At 54.7% G+C, this 15,191-nt stretch overlaps 1 protein-coding gene across 1 annotated transcript; it reads right to left on the bottom strand.

The window, feature by feature from the left end:
• Nucleotides 1-4,588: 4,588 nt before the first annotated feature.
• Nucleotides 4,589-11,140, bottom strand: LOC124029685 (catenin alpha-1-like; the record flags this gene model as incomplete). The annotated part of the gene is made up of 3 exons (XM_046341311.1): nucleotides 10,962-11,140; nucleotides 8,163-8,363; nucleotides 4,589-4,765 (listed from the first exon to the last, which is right to left on the bottom strand). Coding segments are annotated over exons 1-3 (475 nt in total), but the record flags the coding sequence as incomplete, so codon positions are not given.
• Between the last annotated feature and the right edge of the window lie 4,051 nt (nucleotides 11,141-15,191).

Here is a 15,191-nt window from a genome sequence, read left to right as displayed (position 1 = left end):
GACTTGATTAGTTTAGTGTTAGCTAGCTACATAGCAGTCTTTGCTGTCTTCGTATCATCGTATCATCGTATCATCGTATCCAAGATAATTGTGTTGTTTAGGTCTAGAGTGTGTAGTCTTAGAGTGATTATCTTAATTTACCGAGGTTAGCTAGCCAGCTATTTGTCGTCCTTAACGTAGGTGACTCTGCTAACTAGCCAACAGCTAGCCAACGCTAGCCAACGTCTTCTGTATAGAACTCAACTACCCGGTCGCATTCACAGGTTGTATCACATTTTCACTTCATTTTCATTACAGTACAACGGTTTGATTTGTTTGATCGTAGCTAGCTACTTAGCTAGCTACATAGCCGTCTTTGTATCAAAGATAATTGTGTAGTCTAGAGCGATTTTCTAGGTTCGCTAGCCATCTATTGTCGTTCTTTTAACGCAACGTAACGTAAACAACACTGCTAGCTAGCCTGCTAGCCCCCGAATAGCAACACTGCAGAAACTATTACACTCAATGGAACGACTTGATTAGTGTAGTGTCAACAACGCACCCACTGCCAGCTGGCCTACTTCAGCAGTACTGTATCATTTTAATCATTTTAGTCAATAAGATTCTTGCTACGTAGCTTAACTTTCTGAACATTCGAGACGTGTAGTCCACTTGTCATTCCAATCTCCTTTGCATTAGCGTAGCCTCTTCTGTAGCCTGTCAACTATGTGTCGGTTTATCCCTGTTCTCTCCTCTCTGCACAGACCATACAAACGCTCCTCACCGCGTGGCCGCGGCCACCCTACTCTGGTGGTCCCAGCGCGCACGACCCACGTGGAGTTCCAGGTCTCCGGTAGCCTCTGGAACTGCCAATCTGCGGTCAACAAGGCAGAGTTCATCTCAGCCCATGCCTCCCTCCAGTCCCTCGACTTCTTGGCCCTGACGGAAACATGGATCACCACAGACAACACTGCTACTCCTACTGCTCTCTCTTCGTCCGCCCACGTGTTCTCGCACACCCCGAGAGCGTCTGGTCAGCGGGGTGGTGGCACCGGGATCCTCATCTCTCCCAAGTGGTCATTCTCTCTTTCTCCCCTTACCCATCTGTCTATCGCCTCCTTTGAATTCCATGCTGTCACAGTTACTAGCCCTTTCAAGCTTAACATCCTTATCATTTATCGCCCTCCAGGTTCCCTCGGAGAGTTCATCAATGAGCTTGATGCCTTGATAAGCTCCTTTCCTGAGGACGGCTCACCTCTCACAGTTCTGGGCGACTTTAACCTCCCCACGTCTACCTTTGACTCTTTCCTCTCTGCCTCCTTCTTTCCACTCCTCTCCTCTTTTGACCTCACCCTCTCACCTTCCCCCCTACTCACAAGGCAGGCAATACGCTCGACCTCATCTTTACTAGATGCTGTTCTTCCACTAACCTCATTGCAACTCCCCTCCAAGTCTCCGACCACTGCCTTGTATCCTTTTCCCTCTCGCTCTCATCCAACACCTCCCACACTGCCCCTACTCGGATGGTATCGCGCCGTCCCAACCTTCGCTCTCTCTCCCCCGCTACTCTCTCCTCTTCCATCCTATCATCTCTTCCCTCCGCTCAAACCTTCTCCCACCTATCTCCTGATTCTGCCTCCTCAACCCTCCTCTCCTCCCTCTCTGCATCCCTTGACTCTCTATGTCCCCTATCCTCCAGGCCGGCTCGGTCCTCCCCTCCCGCTCCGTGGCTCGATGACTCATTGCGAGCTCACAGAACAGGGCTCCGGGCAGCCGAGCGGAAATGGAGGAAAACTCGCCTCCCTGCGGACCTGGCATCCTTTCACTCCCTCCTCTCTACATTTTCCTCCTCTGTCTCTGCTGCTAAAGCCACTTTCTACCACGCTAAATTCCAAGCTTCTGCCTCTAACCCTAGGAAGCTCTTTGCCACCTTCTCCTCCCTCCTGAATCCTCCGCCCCCTCCCCCCTCCTCCCCCTCTGCAGATGACTTCGTCAACCATTTTGAAAAGAAGGTCGACGACATCCGATCCTCGTTTGCTAAGTCAAACGACACCGCTGGTTCTGCTCACACTGCCCTACCCTGTGCTCTGACCTCTTTCTCCCCTCTCTCCAGATGAAATCTCGCGTCTTGTGACGGCCGGCCGCCCAACAACCTGCCCGCTTGACCCTACCCCCTCCTCTCTTCTCCAGACCATTTCCGGAGACCTTCTCCCTTACCTCACCTCGCTCATCAACTCATCCCTGACCGCTGGCTACGTCCCTTCCGTCTTCAAGAGAGCGAGAGTTGCACCCCTTCTGAAAAAACCTACACTCGATCCCTCCGATGTCAACAATTACAGACCAGTATCCCTTCTTTCTTTTCTCTCCAAAACTCTTGAACGTGCCGTCCTTGGCCAGCTCTCCCGCTATCTCTCTCTGAATGACCTTCTTGATCCAAATCAGTCAGGTTTCAAGACTAGTCATTCAACTGAGACTGCTCTCCTCTGTATCACGGAGGCGCTCCGCACTGCTAAAGCTAACTCTCTCTCCTCTGCTCTCATCCTTCTAGATCTATCGGCTGCCTTCGATACTGTGAACCATCAGATCCTCCTCTCCACCCTCTCCGAGTTGGGCATCTCCGGCGCGGCCCACGCTTGGATTGCGTCCTACCTGACAGGTCGCTCCTACCAAGTGGCGTGGCGAGAATCTGTCTCCTCACCACGCGCTCTCACCACTGGTGTCCCCAGGGCTCTGTTCTTGGCCCTCTCCTATTCTCGCTATACACCAAGTCACTTGGCTCTGTCATAACCTCACATGGTCTCTCTTATCATTGCTATGCAGACGACACACAATTAATCTTCTCCTTTCCCCCTTCTGATGACCAGGTGGCGAATCGCATCTCTGCATGTCTGGCAGACATATCAGTGTGGATGACGGATCACCACCTCAAGCTGAACCTCGGCAAGACGGAGCTGCTCTTCCTCCCGGGGAAGGACTGCCCGTCCCATGATCTCGCCATCACGGTTGACAACTCCATTGTGTCCTCCTCCCAGAGCGCCAAGAACCTTGGCGTGATCCTGGACAACACCCTGTCGTTCTCAACTAACATCAAGGCGGTGGCCCGTTCCTGTAGGTTCATGCTCTACAACATCCGCAGAGTACGACCCTGCCTCACACAGGAAGCGGCGCAGGTCCTAATCCAGGCACTTGTCATCTCCCGTCTGGATTACTGCAACTCGCTGTTGGCTGGGCTCCCTGCCTGTGCCATTAAACCCCTTCAACTCATCCAGAACGCCGCAGCCCGTCTGGTGTTCAACCTTCCCAAGTTCTCTCACGTCACCCCGCTCCTCCGTTCTCTCCACTGGCTTCCAGTTGAAGCTCGCATCCGCTACAAGACCATGGTGCTTGCCTACGGAGCTGTGAGGGGAACGGCACCTCAGTACCTCCAGGCTCTGATCAGGCCCTACACCCAAACAAGGGCACTGCGTTCATCCACCTCTGGCCTGCTCGCCTCCCTACCACTGAGGAAGTACAGCTCCCGCTCAGCCCAGTCAAAACTGTTCGCTGCCCTGGCCCCCCAATGGTGGAACAAACTCCCTCACGACGCCAGGACAGCGGAGTCAATCACCACCTTCCGGAGACACCTGAAACCCCACCTCTTTAAGGAATACCTAGGATAGGTTAAGTAATCCCTCTCACCCCACCCCCCCTAAGTTTTAGATGCACTATTGTTAAGTGACTGTCCCACTGGATGTCATAAGGTGAATGCACCAATTTGTAAGTCGCTCTGGATAAGAGCGTCTGCTAAATGACTTAAATGTAATGTAAATGTAAATGTCTAGGTAACCCTGACTGATCCTACCTACTCTAAATGTCTAGGTAACCCTGACTGATCCTACCTACTCTATATGTCTAGGTAACCCTGACGGCTCTTCTCTCTCCTGCTGTCTACAGTAACGCCTCTGAGCCCATCAGTCACCGCAATGTCCCTCTTCCTCCCACTCTACCAGTCCAGAGACGTCTCGGACCCAGAGGGTGGCCGTCCTGTCAGACACCCCAGGGAGGGGGCAGACGACAGGTTGGAGGAGTAGTTTAGTGCATTAAAAACAAATAATGGTTTAAATGTGAAAAAAAAATCTAAATATGTTCCTGATCTGAAATCTCTCAGATAGTCGACTCAGAACAAGCTTCCTTTAGTTTCTGTTGGGGACCATGTGTTGTGTATGAATCTGTTATTCAATGCATTTCTACGGGTTAATAGCAGTAAGGCCAAATCCCCATCAAATAAATGTATTAATAGCATCAGCTATTTGAGATCACGTACGGGCTCGCTCGCATGGACAGGCTCATGATCATTACACAGGTGCACCTTGTACGGAGGACAATAAAAGGCCACTTAGCGGCGCAGTTGTCGTCACACAACAATGACACAGACGTCTCAAGTTTCTGAGGGAGATTGTAATTGGCAAGCTGACTGCAGGAAAAGTCCACCAGAGAATTCAATGTTCATTTCTCTCTACCATAAGCCATTTTAAGTGAAGGAGAAACAAACATTGCACGGTGTCGTTAGTGTGTCGACTCACATGATTATGACAACAGGATAAATAGGGCTCATTGAATAGCGCACTACGTGGTTGTCTAGCGTGTACACTCACCCGGATCATCAGCACGGCCTTGCGGATGTCGCGGACTCCATCGTAGACCAGACGGGAGGCATCGATGAACTCGTTCTCGTCCACGGGGAGTGTGGGGTTGGCACTCAGAGCCTCGACCGCTGCCTCCACCTGCTCTGTGAACCTGGGCATGACTGGTGGAGGTGGCAGGAAGAAGGCTAATCAAATGCTGCATCTACTGAACCCAGCAAAACAGCAGAATGACAGGTCTCAACACGATACTGGTCACCAACAGGCTACTCAGCCAAACCACCCACAGAGTCACACACAGAGTCACACACAGAGTCTCACACAGAGTCTCACACAGAGTCTCACACAGAGTCTCACACAGAGTCTCACACAGAGTCTCACACAGAGTCTCACACAGAGTCACACACAGAGTCACACCCAGAGTCACACACAGAGTCACACCCAGAGTCACACACACAGAGTCTCACACACAGAGTCACACACACAGAGTCACACACACAGAGTCACACACACAGAGTCACACACACAGAGTCACACACACAGAGTCACACACACAGAGTCACACACAGAGAGTCACACACACAGAGTCACACACACAGAGTCACACACACAGAGTCACACACACAGAGTCACACACACAGAGTCACACACACAGAGTCACACACACAGAGTCACACACACAGAGTCACACACACAGAGTCACACACAGAGTCACACACAGAGTCACACACAGAGTCACACACAGAGTCACACACAGAGTCACACACAGAGTCACACAGAGTCACACACAGAGTCACACACAGAGTCACACACACAGAGTCACACAGAGTCCATGGAAATGTGTGGGATTACATCAGCTCTTTATATCCAACCAATAACCAGGGACATAACTGCACTGCTAGAAACCCTTTCCACAGAGAGGAGGAGAGGGGTGAGGAGAGGGGTGAGGAGAGGGGTGAGGAGAGGGCAGGAAAGGAGAGACCAGGAGAGGGTGAGTAGAGGGCAGGAGAGGGTGAGTAGAGGGCAGGAGAGGAGAGACCAGGAGAGGGTGAGTAGAGGGCAGGAGAGGAGAGACCAGGAGAGGGTGAGTAGAGGGCAGGAGAGGAGAGACCAGGAGAGGGTGAGTTGAGGGCACGAGAGGGGTGAGGAGAGACCAGGAGAGGGTGAGTAGAGTGCAGGAGAGGGTGAGTAGAGTGCAGGAGAGGGGTGAGTAGAGTGCAGGAGAGGGGTGAGTAGAGTGCAGGAGAGGGGTGAGTAGAGAGGGGTGAGTAGAGAGGGGTGAGTAGAGAGGGGTGAGGAGAGAGGGGTGAGGAGAGAGGGGTGAGGAGAGAGGGGTGAGGAGAGAGGGGAGAGCGGGGAGAGGGTGAGGAGAGAGCGGGAGAGGGGTGAGGAGAGAGCGGGAGAGGGGTGAGGAGAGAGGGGTGAGGGGTGAGCGGGAGAGGGGTGAGCGGGAGAGGGGTGAGCGGGAGAGGGGTGAGCGGGAGAGGGGTGAGGAGAGAGCGGGGAGAGGGGTGAGAGAGAGCGGGAGAGGGGTGAGGAGAGAGCGGGAGAGGGGTGAGGAGAGAGCGGGAGAGGGGTGAGGAGAGAGCGGGAGAGGGGTGAGGAGAGAGCGGGAGAGGGTGAGGAGAGAGCGGGAGAGGGGTGAGGAGAGAGCGGGAGAGGGTGAGGAGAGAGCGGGAGAGGGGTGAGGAGAGAGCGGGAGAGGGGTGAGGAGAGAGCGGGAGAGGGGTGAGAGAGAGAGCGGAGAGGGGTGAGGAGAGAGCGGGAGAGGGGTGAGGAGAGAGCGGGAGAGGGGTGAGGAGAGAGCGGGGAGAGGGGTGAGGAGAGAGCGGGAGAGGGGTGAGGAGAGAGCGGAGAGGGGTGAGGAGAGAGCGGGAGAGGGGTGAGGAGAGAGCGGGAGAGGGGTGAGGAGAGAGCGGGAGAGGGGTGAGGAGAGAGCGGGAGAGGGGTGAGGAGAGAGCGGGAGAGGGGTGAGGAGAGAGCGGGAGAGGGGTGAGGAGAGAGCGGGAGAGGGGTGAGGAGAGAGCGGAGAGGGGTGAGGGGTGAGAGAGAGCGGAGAGGGGTGAGGAGAGAGCGGGAGAGGGGTGAGGAGAGAGCGGGAGAGGGGTGAGGAGAGAGCGGGAGAGGGGTGAGGAGAGAGCGGGAGAGGGGTGAGGAGAGAGCGGGAGAGGGGTGAGGAGAGAGCGGAGAGGGGTGAGGGGAGAGGGAGAGGGGAGAGCGGAGAGGGGTGAGCGGGAGAGGGGTGAGGAGAGAGGGGGTGAGGAGAGAGGGGTGAGGAGAGAGGGAGAGGGGAGAGGGGAGAGCGGGAGAGGGGAGAGCGGGAGAGGGAGAGCGGGAGAGGGGTGAGGGGGTGAGGAGAGAGCGGAGAGGGGTGAGGAGAGAGCGGGAGAGGGGTGAGGAGAGAGCGGGAGAGGGGTGAGGAGAGAGCGGGAGAGGGTGAGGAGAGAGCGGGAGAGGGGTGAGGAGAGAGCGGGAGAGGGGTGAGGAGAGAGCGGGGAGAGGGGTGAGGAGAGAGCGGGAGAGGGGTGAGGAGAGAGCGGGAGAGGGTGAGGAGAGAGCGGGAGAGGGGTGAGGAGAGAGCGGGAGAGGGGTGAGGAGAGAGCGGGGAGAGGGGTGAGGAGAGAGCGGGAGAGGGGGTGAGGAGAGAGCGGGAGAGGGGTGAGGAGAGAGCGGGAGAGGGGTGAGGAGAGAGCGGGAGAGGGGTGAGGAGAGAGAGCGGGAGAGGGGTGAGGAGAGAGCGGAGAGGGGTGAGGAGAGAGCGGGAGAGGGGTGAGGAGAGAGCGGGAGAGGGGTGAGGAGAGAGCGGGAGAGGGGTGAGGAGAGAGCGGGAGAGGGGTGAGGAGAGAGCGGGAGAGGGGTGAGGAGAGAGCGGGAGAGGGGTGAGAGAGAGCGGGGAGAGGGGTGAGGAGAGAGCGGAGAGGGGTGAGGAGAGAGCGGGAGAGGGGGGTGAGGGGAGAGAGCGGGAGAGGGGTGAGGAGAGAGCGGGAGAGGGGTGAGGAGAGAGCGGAGAGGGGTGAGGAGAGAGAGCGGGAGAGGGGTGAGGAGAGAGCGGGAGAGGGGTGAGGAGAGAGCGGGAGAGGGGTGAGGGGAGAGAGCGGGAGAGGGGTGAGAAGAGAGCGGGAGAGGGGTGAGAAGAGAGCGGGAGAGGGGTGAGGAGAGAGCGGGAGAGGGGTGAGAAGAGAGCGGGAGAGGGGTGAGGAGAGAGCGGGAGGGGTGAGGAGAGGGCAGGAGAGGAGAGACCAGAGAGCGGGAGAGGGGTGAGGAGAGAGCGGGAGGGGGAACGGGAGAGCGGGAGGGGGAACGGGAGAGCGGGAGGGGGAACGGGAGAGCGGGAGGGGGAACGGGAGAGCGGGAGGGGGAACGGAGAGCGGGAGGGGGAACGGGAGAGCGGGAGGGGGAACGGGAGAGCGGGAGGGGAACGGGAGAGCGGGAGGGGGAACGGGAGAGCGGGAGGGGGAACGGGAGAGCGGGAGGGGGAACGGGAGAGCGGGAGGGGGAACGGGACAGGGGGAGAGGAGGTAGGGAGACTACCACCGGTAGAGACAGAGAGACAGATGTTACCTGTGTTGGTGAGCAGCTTGGTGGCCTCCAGAACCTTCTCTGTATAGACTCCAGGTTCATAGTTGTCCATCTCACACGTGACCACATGGACCACTCTGGCGGCGCGGCCACGGATGGCGCCGGCCGTGCGGTCCAACCCGTCCACATCCTTCTCCTGCAGCGCTATCACACACTTGTTCACGTCCTCCAGAATGTGGTTCTCTGGACAGGAAGAATCACCCAGTGTTTATTCATAGAGGGACGATTAGAGACACGTGGGTTCTGAATCTCAACTCCTACAGAACAAACAGCAGGAGAGGAATCAGAACGCGTCATGGGGTAAACTAAACCCCCCGAGCTCGCTGAGCTCGCTATGAGTTGTCATGGGGTAAACCTACGACCCTACGGAAACTATGAGTTGTCATGGGGTAAACTAAACCCCCCGAGCTCGCTGGCGACCCTACGGAAACTATGAGTTGTCATGGGGTAAACTAAACCCCCCGAGCTCGCTGGCGACCCTACGGAAACTATGAGTTGTCATGGGGTAAACTAAACCCCCCGAGCTCGCTGGCGACCCTACGGAAACTATGAGTTGTCATGGGGTAAACTAAACCCCCGAGCTCGCTGGCGACCCTACGGAAACTATGAGTTGTCATGGGGTAAACTAAACCCCCGAGCTCGCTGGCGACCCTACGGAAACTATGAGTTGTCATGGGGTAAACTAAACCCCCGAGCTCGCTGGCGACCCTACGGAAACTATGAGTTGTCATGGGGTAAACTAAACCCCCGAGCTCGCTGGCGACCCTACGGAAACTATGAGTTGTCATGGGGTAAACTAAACCCCCGAGCTCGCTGGGGTAAACTAAACCCCCGAGCTCGCTGGCGACGGAAACTATGAGTTGTCATGGGGTAAACTAAACCCCCCGAGCTCGCTGGCGACCCTACGGAAACTATGAGTTGTCATGGGGTAAACTAAACCCCCGAGCTCGCTGGCGACCCTACGGAAACTATGAGTTGTCATGGGGTAAACTAAACCCCCGAGCTCGCTGGCGACCCTACGGAAACTATGAGTTGTCATGGGGTAAACTAAACCCCCGAGCTCGCTGGCGACCCTACGGAAACTATGAGTTGTCATGGGGTAAACTAAACCCCCGAGCTCGCTGGCGACCCTACGGAAACTATGAGTTGTCATGGGGTAAACTAAACCCCCGAGCTCGCTGGCGACCCTACGGAAACTATGAGTTGTCATGGGGTAAACTAAACCCCCGAGCTCGCTGGCGACCCTACGGAAACTATGAGTTGTCATGGGGTAAACTAAACCCCCGAGCTCGCTGGCGACCCTACGGAAACTATGAGTTGTCATGGGGTAAACTATGAACCCCCGAGCTCGCTGGCGACCCTACGGAAACTATGAGTTGTCATGGGGTAAACTAAACCCCCGAGCTCGCTGGCGACCCTACGGAAACTATGAGTTGTCATGGGGTAAACTAAACCCCCGAGCTCGCTGGCGACCCTACGGAAACTATGAGTTGTCATGGGGTAAACTAAACCCCGAGCTCGCTGGCGACCCTACGGAAACTATGAGTTGTCATGGGGTAAACTAAACCCCCGAGCTCGCTGGCGACCCTAAGGAAACTATGAGTTGTCATGGGGTAAACTAAACCCCCCGAGCTCGCTGGCGACCCTACGGAAACTATGAGTTGTCATGGGGTAAACTAAACCCCCCCGAGCTCGCTGGCGACCCTACGGAAACTATGAGTTGTCATGGGGTAAACTAAACCCCCCGAGCTCGCTGGCGACCCTACGGAAACTATGAGTTGTCATGGGGTAAACTAAACCCCCGAGCTCGCTGGCGACCCTACGGAAACTATGAGTTGTCATGGGGTAAACTAAACCCCGAGCTCGCTGGCGACCCTACGGAAACTATGAGTTGTCATGGGGTAAACTAAACCCCCGAGCTCGCTGGCGACCCTACGGAAACTATGAGTTGTCATGGGGTAAACTAAACCCCCGAGCTCGCTGGCGACCCTACGGAAACTATGAGTTGTCATGGGGTAAACTAAACCCCCCGAGCTCGCTGGCGACCCTACGGAAACTATGAGTTGTCATGGGGTAAACTAAACCCCCCGAGCTCGCTGGCGACCCTACGGAAACTATGAGTTGTCATGGGGTAAACTAAACCCCCCGAGCTCGCTGGCGACCCTACGGAAACTATGAGTTGTCATGGGGTAAACTAAACCCCCCGAGCTCGCTGGCGACCCTACGGAAACTATGAGTTGTCATGGGGTAAACTAAACCCCCGAGCTCGCTGGCGACCCTACGGAAACTATGAGTTGTCATGGGGTAAACTAAACCCCCCGAGCTCGCTGGCGACCCTACGGAAACTATGAGTTGTCATGGGGTAAACTAAACCCCCCGAGCTCGCTGGCGACCCTACGGAAACTATGAGTTGTCATGGGGTAACCTAAACCCCCCCGAGCTCGCTGGCGACCCTACGGAAACTATGAGTTGTCATGGGGTAAACTAAACCCCCGAGCTCGCTGGCGACCCTACGGAAACTATGAGTTGTCATGGGGTAAACTAAACCCCCCGAGCTCGCTGGCGACCCTACGGAAACTATGAGTTGTCATGGGGTAACCATATATAATATTACAAATCTACCTTTAACCATATATAATATTACAAAACTACCTTTGACCATATATAATATTACATTCTAGCAAAGCACACACACTCAAGAGAATATTCTCAAAGTGAATATGTATTGGCATGCAAATGAGATGAGCCCTGAAAAGAAAGCTCCGCCCCCTTCCTACTCACCGGACACACAGAGGAAGTCGTCGATGCTGGTGATGTCATCGACGGCGTCAGTGAGAACGCGGACCTGCTTCTCCCAGGACTCTTTGAAGAGGTCCATGTTGTCCTGGGCAACCTTACTGTTGGGCTTGGCAGCTAGAGCCAGAGCCGCGTTAATCACCTGTTAAAGAGCATTCACACCAATTACTACAGCAGGTAGTATAACATGACACTTCCTTATCCATCAGACCAACACACACAGAGAGAGAGAGAGAGACCAACACACAGAGAGAGAGAGAGACCAACACACAGAGAGAGAGAGAGAGAGAGAGAGACCAACACACAGAGAGAGAGAGAGAGAGAGAGAGACCAACAGAGAGAGAGAGAGAGAGAGAGAGAGAGAGAGAGAGAGAGAGAGAGAGAGAGAGAGAGAGAGAGAGAGAGACCAACACACACAGAGAGAGAGAGAGACCAACACACACACAGAGAGAGAGAGAGACCAACACACACACAGAGAGAGAGAGAGACCAACACACACACAGAGAGAGAGAGAGACCAACACACACACACAGAGAGAGAGAGACCAACACACACGCACACACAGAGAGACCAACACACACACACACACAGAGACCAACACACACACACACACACAGAGAGACCAACACACACACACACACAGAGAGACCAACACACACACACACACAGAGAGACCAACACACACACACACAGAGAGAGAGACCAACACACACACACACAGAGAGAGAGACCAACACACACACACAGAGAGAGAGAGACCAACACACACACACACACAGAGAGAGACCAACACACACACACACGAGAGAGACCAACACACACACACACAGAGAGAGAGAGACCAACACACACACACACAGAGAGAGAGAGACCAACACACACACAGAGAGAGAGAGACCAACACACACACAGAGAGAGAGAGAGACCAACACACACACAGAGAGAGAGAGAGACCAACACACACGCACACACAGAGAGACCAACACACACACACACACACACACAGAGAGACCAACACACACACACACACACACACAGAGACCAACACACACACACACACAGAGAGAGACCAACACACACACACACACAGAGAGAGAGACCAACACACACACACACAGAGAGAGAGACCAACACACACACACACAGAGAGAGAGACCAACACACACACACACAGAGAGAGAGACCAACACACACACACAGAGAGAGAGAGACCAACACACACACACACAGAGAGAGAGACCAACACACACACACACAGAGAGAGAGACCAACACACACACACACGAGAGAGACCAACACACACAGAGAGAGAGACCAACACACACAGAGAGAGAGACCAACACACACAGAGAGAGAGACCAACACACACAGAGAGAGAGACCAACACACACAGAGAGAGAGACCAACACACACAGAGACCAACACACACACACAGAGAGAGACCAACACACACAGAGACCAACACACACACACAGAGAGAGAGAGAGACAGAGACCAACACACACACACAGAGAGAGAGAGAGAGACCAACACACACACACAGAGAGAGAGAGAGAGAGAGAGACCAACACACACACAGAGAGAGAGAGACCAACACACACACACACAGAGAGAGAGAGAGACCAACACACACACACAGAGAGAGAGAGAGAGACCAACACACACACACAGAGAGAGAGAGAGAGAGACCAACACACACACACAGAAAGAGAGATAACACACACACAGAAAGAGAGAGACCAACACACACAGAGAGAGAGAGACCAACACACACAGAGAGAGAGAGAGACCAACACACACACACAGAGAGAGAGAGAGAGAGAGAGAGAGAGAGAGAGACCAACACACCACCCACTGTGTTTTGGCAGGGTTTACCCCCCACCCACTGTGTTTTGGCAGGGTTTACACCCACTGTGTTTTGGCAGGGTTTACCCCACCCACTGTGTTTGGCAGGGTTTACCCCCCACCCACTGTGTTTTGGCAGGGTTTACCCCCACCCACTGTGTTTTGGCAGGGTTTACCCCCACCCACTGTGTTTTGGCAGGGTTTACCCCACCCACTGTGTTTTGGCAGGGTTTTACCCCCCCACTGTGTTTTGGCAGGGTTTACCCCCCACCCACTGTGTTTTGGCAGGGTTTACCCCCACCCACTGTGTTTTGGCAGGGTTTACCCCCTACCCACTGTGTTTTGGCAGGGTTTACCCCCACCCAATGTGTTTTGGCAGGGTTTATCCCCACCAACTGTGTTTTGGCAGGGTTTACCCCCACCCACTGTGTTTTGGCAGGGTTTACCCCCCACCCACTGTGTTTTGGCAACAGTATTCACTAATTGATGAATAGAGAGATTCACTGGGAAAAGGGTGAATGAGCAACAGCTTGTTTTCTTGGGGAAATACATGTGGTGAGATTCAAGCTGAGGATGAATGGGAGTCATTAGGTGAGATTAAAGAGTCAGAGAAAGAGGCGAAAGAGAGAGGAAGAGGCAGAGAGAGAGGAAGAGGCGAAAGAGAGAGAGGAAGAGGCGAAAGAGAGAGAGGAAGAGGCGAAAGAGAGAGAGGAAGAGGCGAAAAAGAGAGAGGAAGAGGCGAAAAAGAGAGAGGAAGAGGCGAAAGAGAGAGAGGAAGAGGCGAAAGAGAGAGAGGAAGAGGTGAAAGAGAGAGAGGAAGAGGGAGAGGAAGAGGGAGAGGAAGAGAGAGACAGAGAGAGAGGAAGAGAGAGACAGAGAGAGCCGAAGAGACAGAGAGAGCCGAAGAGACAGAGAGAGCCGAAGAGACAGAGAGAGCCGAAGAGACAGAGAGAGCCGAAGAGACAGAGAGAGCCGAAGAGACAGAGAGAGCCGAAGAGACAGAGAGAGCCGAAGAGACAGAGAGAGCCGAAGAGACAGAGAGAGCCGAAGAGACAGAGAGAGCCGAAGAGACAGAGAGAGCCGAAGAGACAGAGAGAGCGAGACAGAGAAGGGAAGAGGCAAAAGAGAGAGACACAGAGTGTGAGACAGAGACAGAGAGTGAGCCAGAGACAGAGAGTGAGACAGAGACAGAGAGTGAGACAGAGACAGAGAGTGAGACAGAGACAGAGAGTGAGACAGAGACAGAGAGTGAGACAGAGACAGAGAGTGAGACAGAGACAGAGAGTGAGACAGAGACAGAGAGTGTGACAGAGACAGAGAGTGTGACAGAGACAGAGAGTGTGACAGAGACAGAGAGTGTGACAGAGACAGAGAGTGTGACAGAGACAGAGAGTGTGACAGAGACAGAGAGTGTGACAGAGAGTGTGACAGAGAGGGACAGAGACACAGAGAGAGAGACAGAGACACAGAGAGTGAGACAGACACACAGAGAGTGAGACAGAGCCACAGAGAGAGAGACAGAGCCACAGAGAGAGAGACAGAGCCACAGAGAGAGAGACAGAGACACAGAGAGAGAGACAGAGACACAGAGAGAGAGACAGAGACACAGAGAGAGAGACAGAGAGCGAGAGAGAGGAAGAGGCGAAAGAGAGAGACAGAGAGCGAGGGGCAGACTAGTAGTGAGAGGTTTGTCAGGGTTTGAGGGACCCGCCCTGCTAAAGGACCAGCCGACCCGCCCTGCTAAAGGACCAGCCGACCCGCCCTGCTAAAGGACCAGCCGACCCGCCCTGCTAAAGGACCAGCCGACCCGCCCTGCTAAAGGACCAGCCGACCCGCCCTGCTAAAGGACCAGCCGACCCGCCCTGCTAAAGGACCAGCCGACCCGCCCTGCTAAAGGACCAGCCGACCCGCCCTGCTAAAGGACCAGCCGACCCGCCCTGCTAAAGGACCAGCCGACCCGCCCTGCTAAAGGACCAGCCGACCCGCCCTGCTAAAGGACCAGCCGACCCGCCCTGCTGGGAAGGACCAGCGACCCGCCCTGCAAAGGGACCAGCCGACCCGCCCCTGCTAAAGGACCAGCCGACCCGCCCCTGCTAAAGGACCAGCCGACCCGCCCGTAATGAGTGATTTTATTGGAGGTGCTGAAGGTGGAATACATTTTGATATATTGGGTGGAATAAACACTGTGCATAGAAGGAAGTAATGACGAAAGTTGCTCTGTGAAACTCAATATTTTGACATAACGTTTGGCAATCTGGTGGGACCTCTTTCTGAAAGTAGGATGAGATCCTGTCTCAACTGGGAGCAGGACGGGCTGTAGGTCGGATGGAAATGAAGGTTGGCAGAGCTAGCTATATGATTCCCAAACCA

The sequence above is a fragment of the Oncorhynchus gorbuscha genome, unplaced genomic scaffold, assembly GCF_021184085.1.
Source record: "Oncorhynchus gorbuscha isolate QuinsamMale2020 ecotype Even-year unplaced genomic scaffold, OgorEven_v1.0 Un_scaffold_7271, whole genome shotgun sequence".
Classification (NCBI taxonomy): Eukaryota; Metazoa; Chordata; class Actinopteri; order Salmoniformes; family Salmonidae; genus Oncorhynchus; species Oncorhynchus gorbuscha.
The sequence above is the reverse complement of the archived record's forward strand: the minus strand, read 5'-3'. Positions and strand labels throughout refer to the sequence as shown.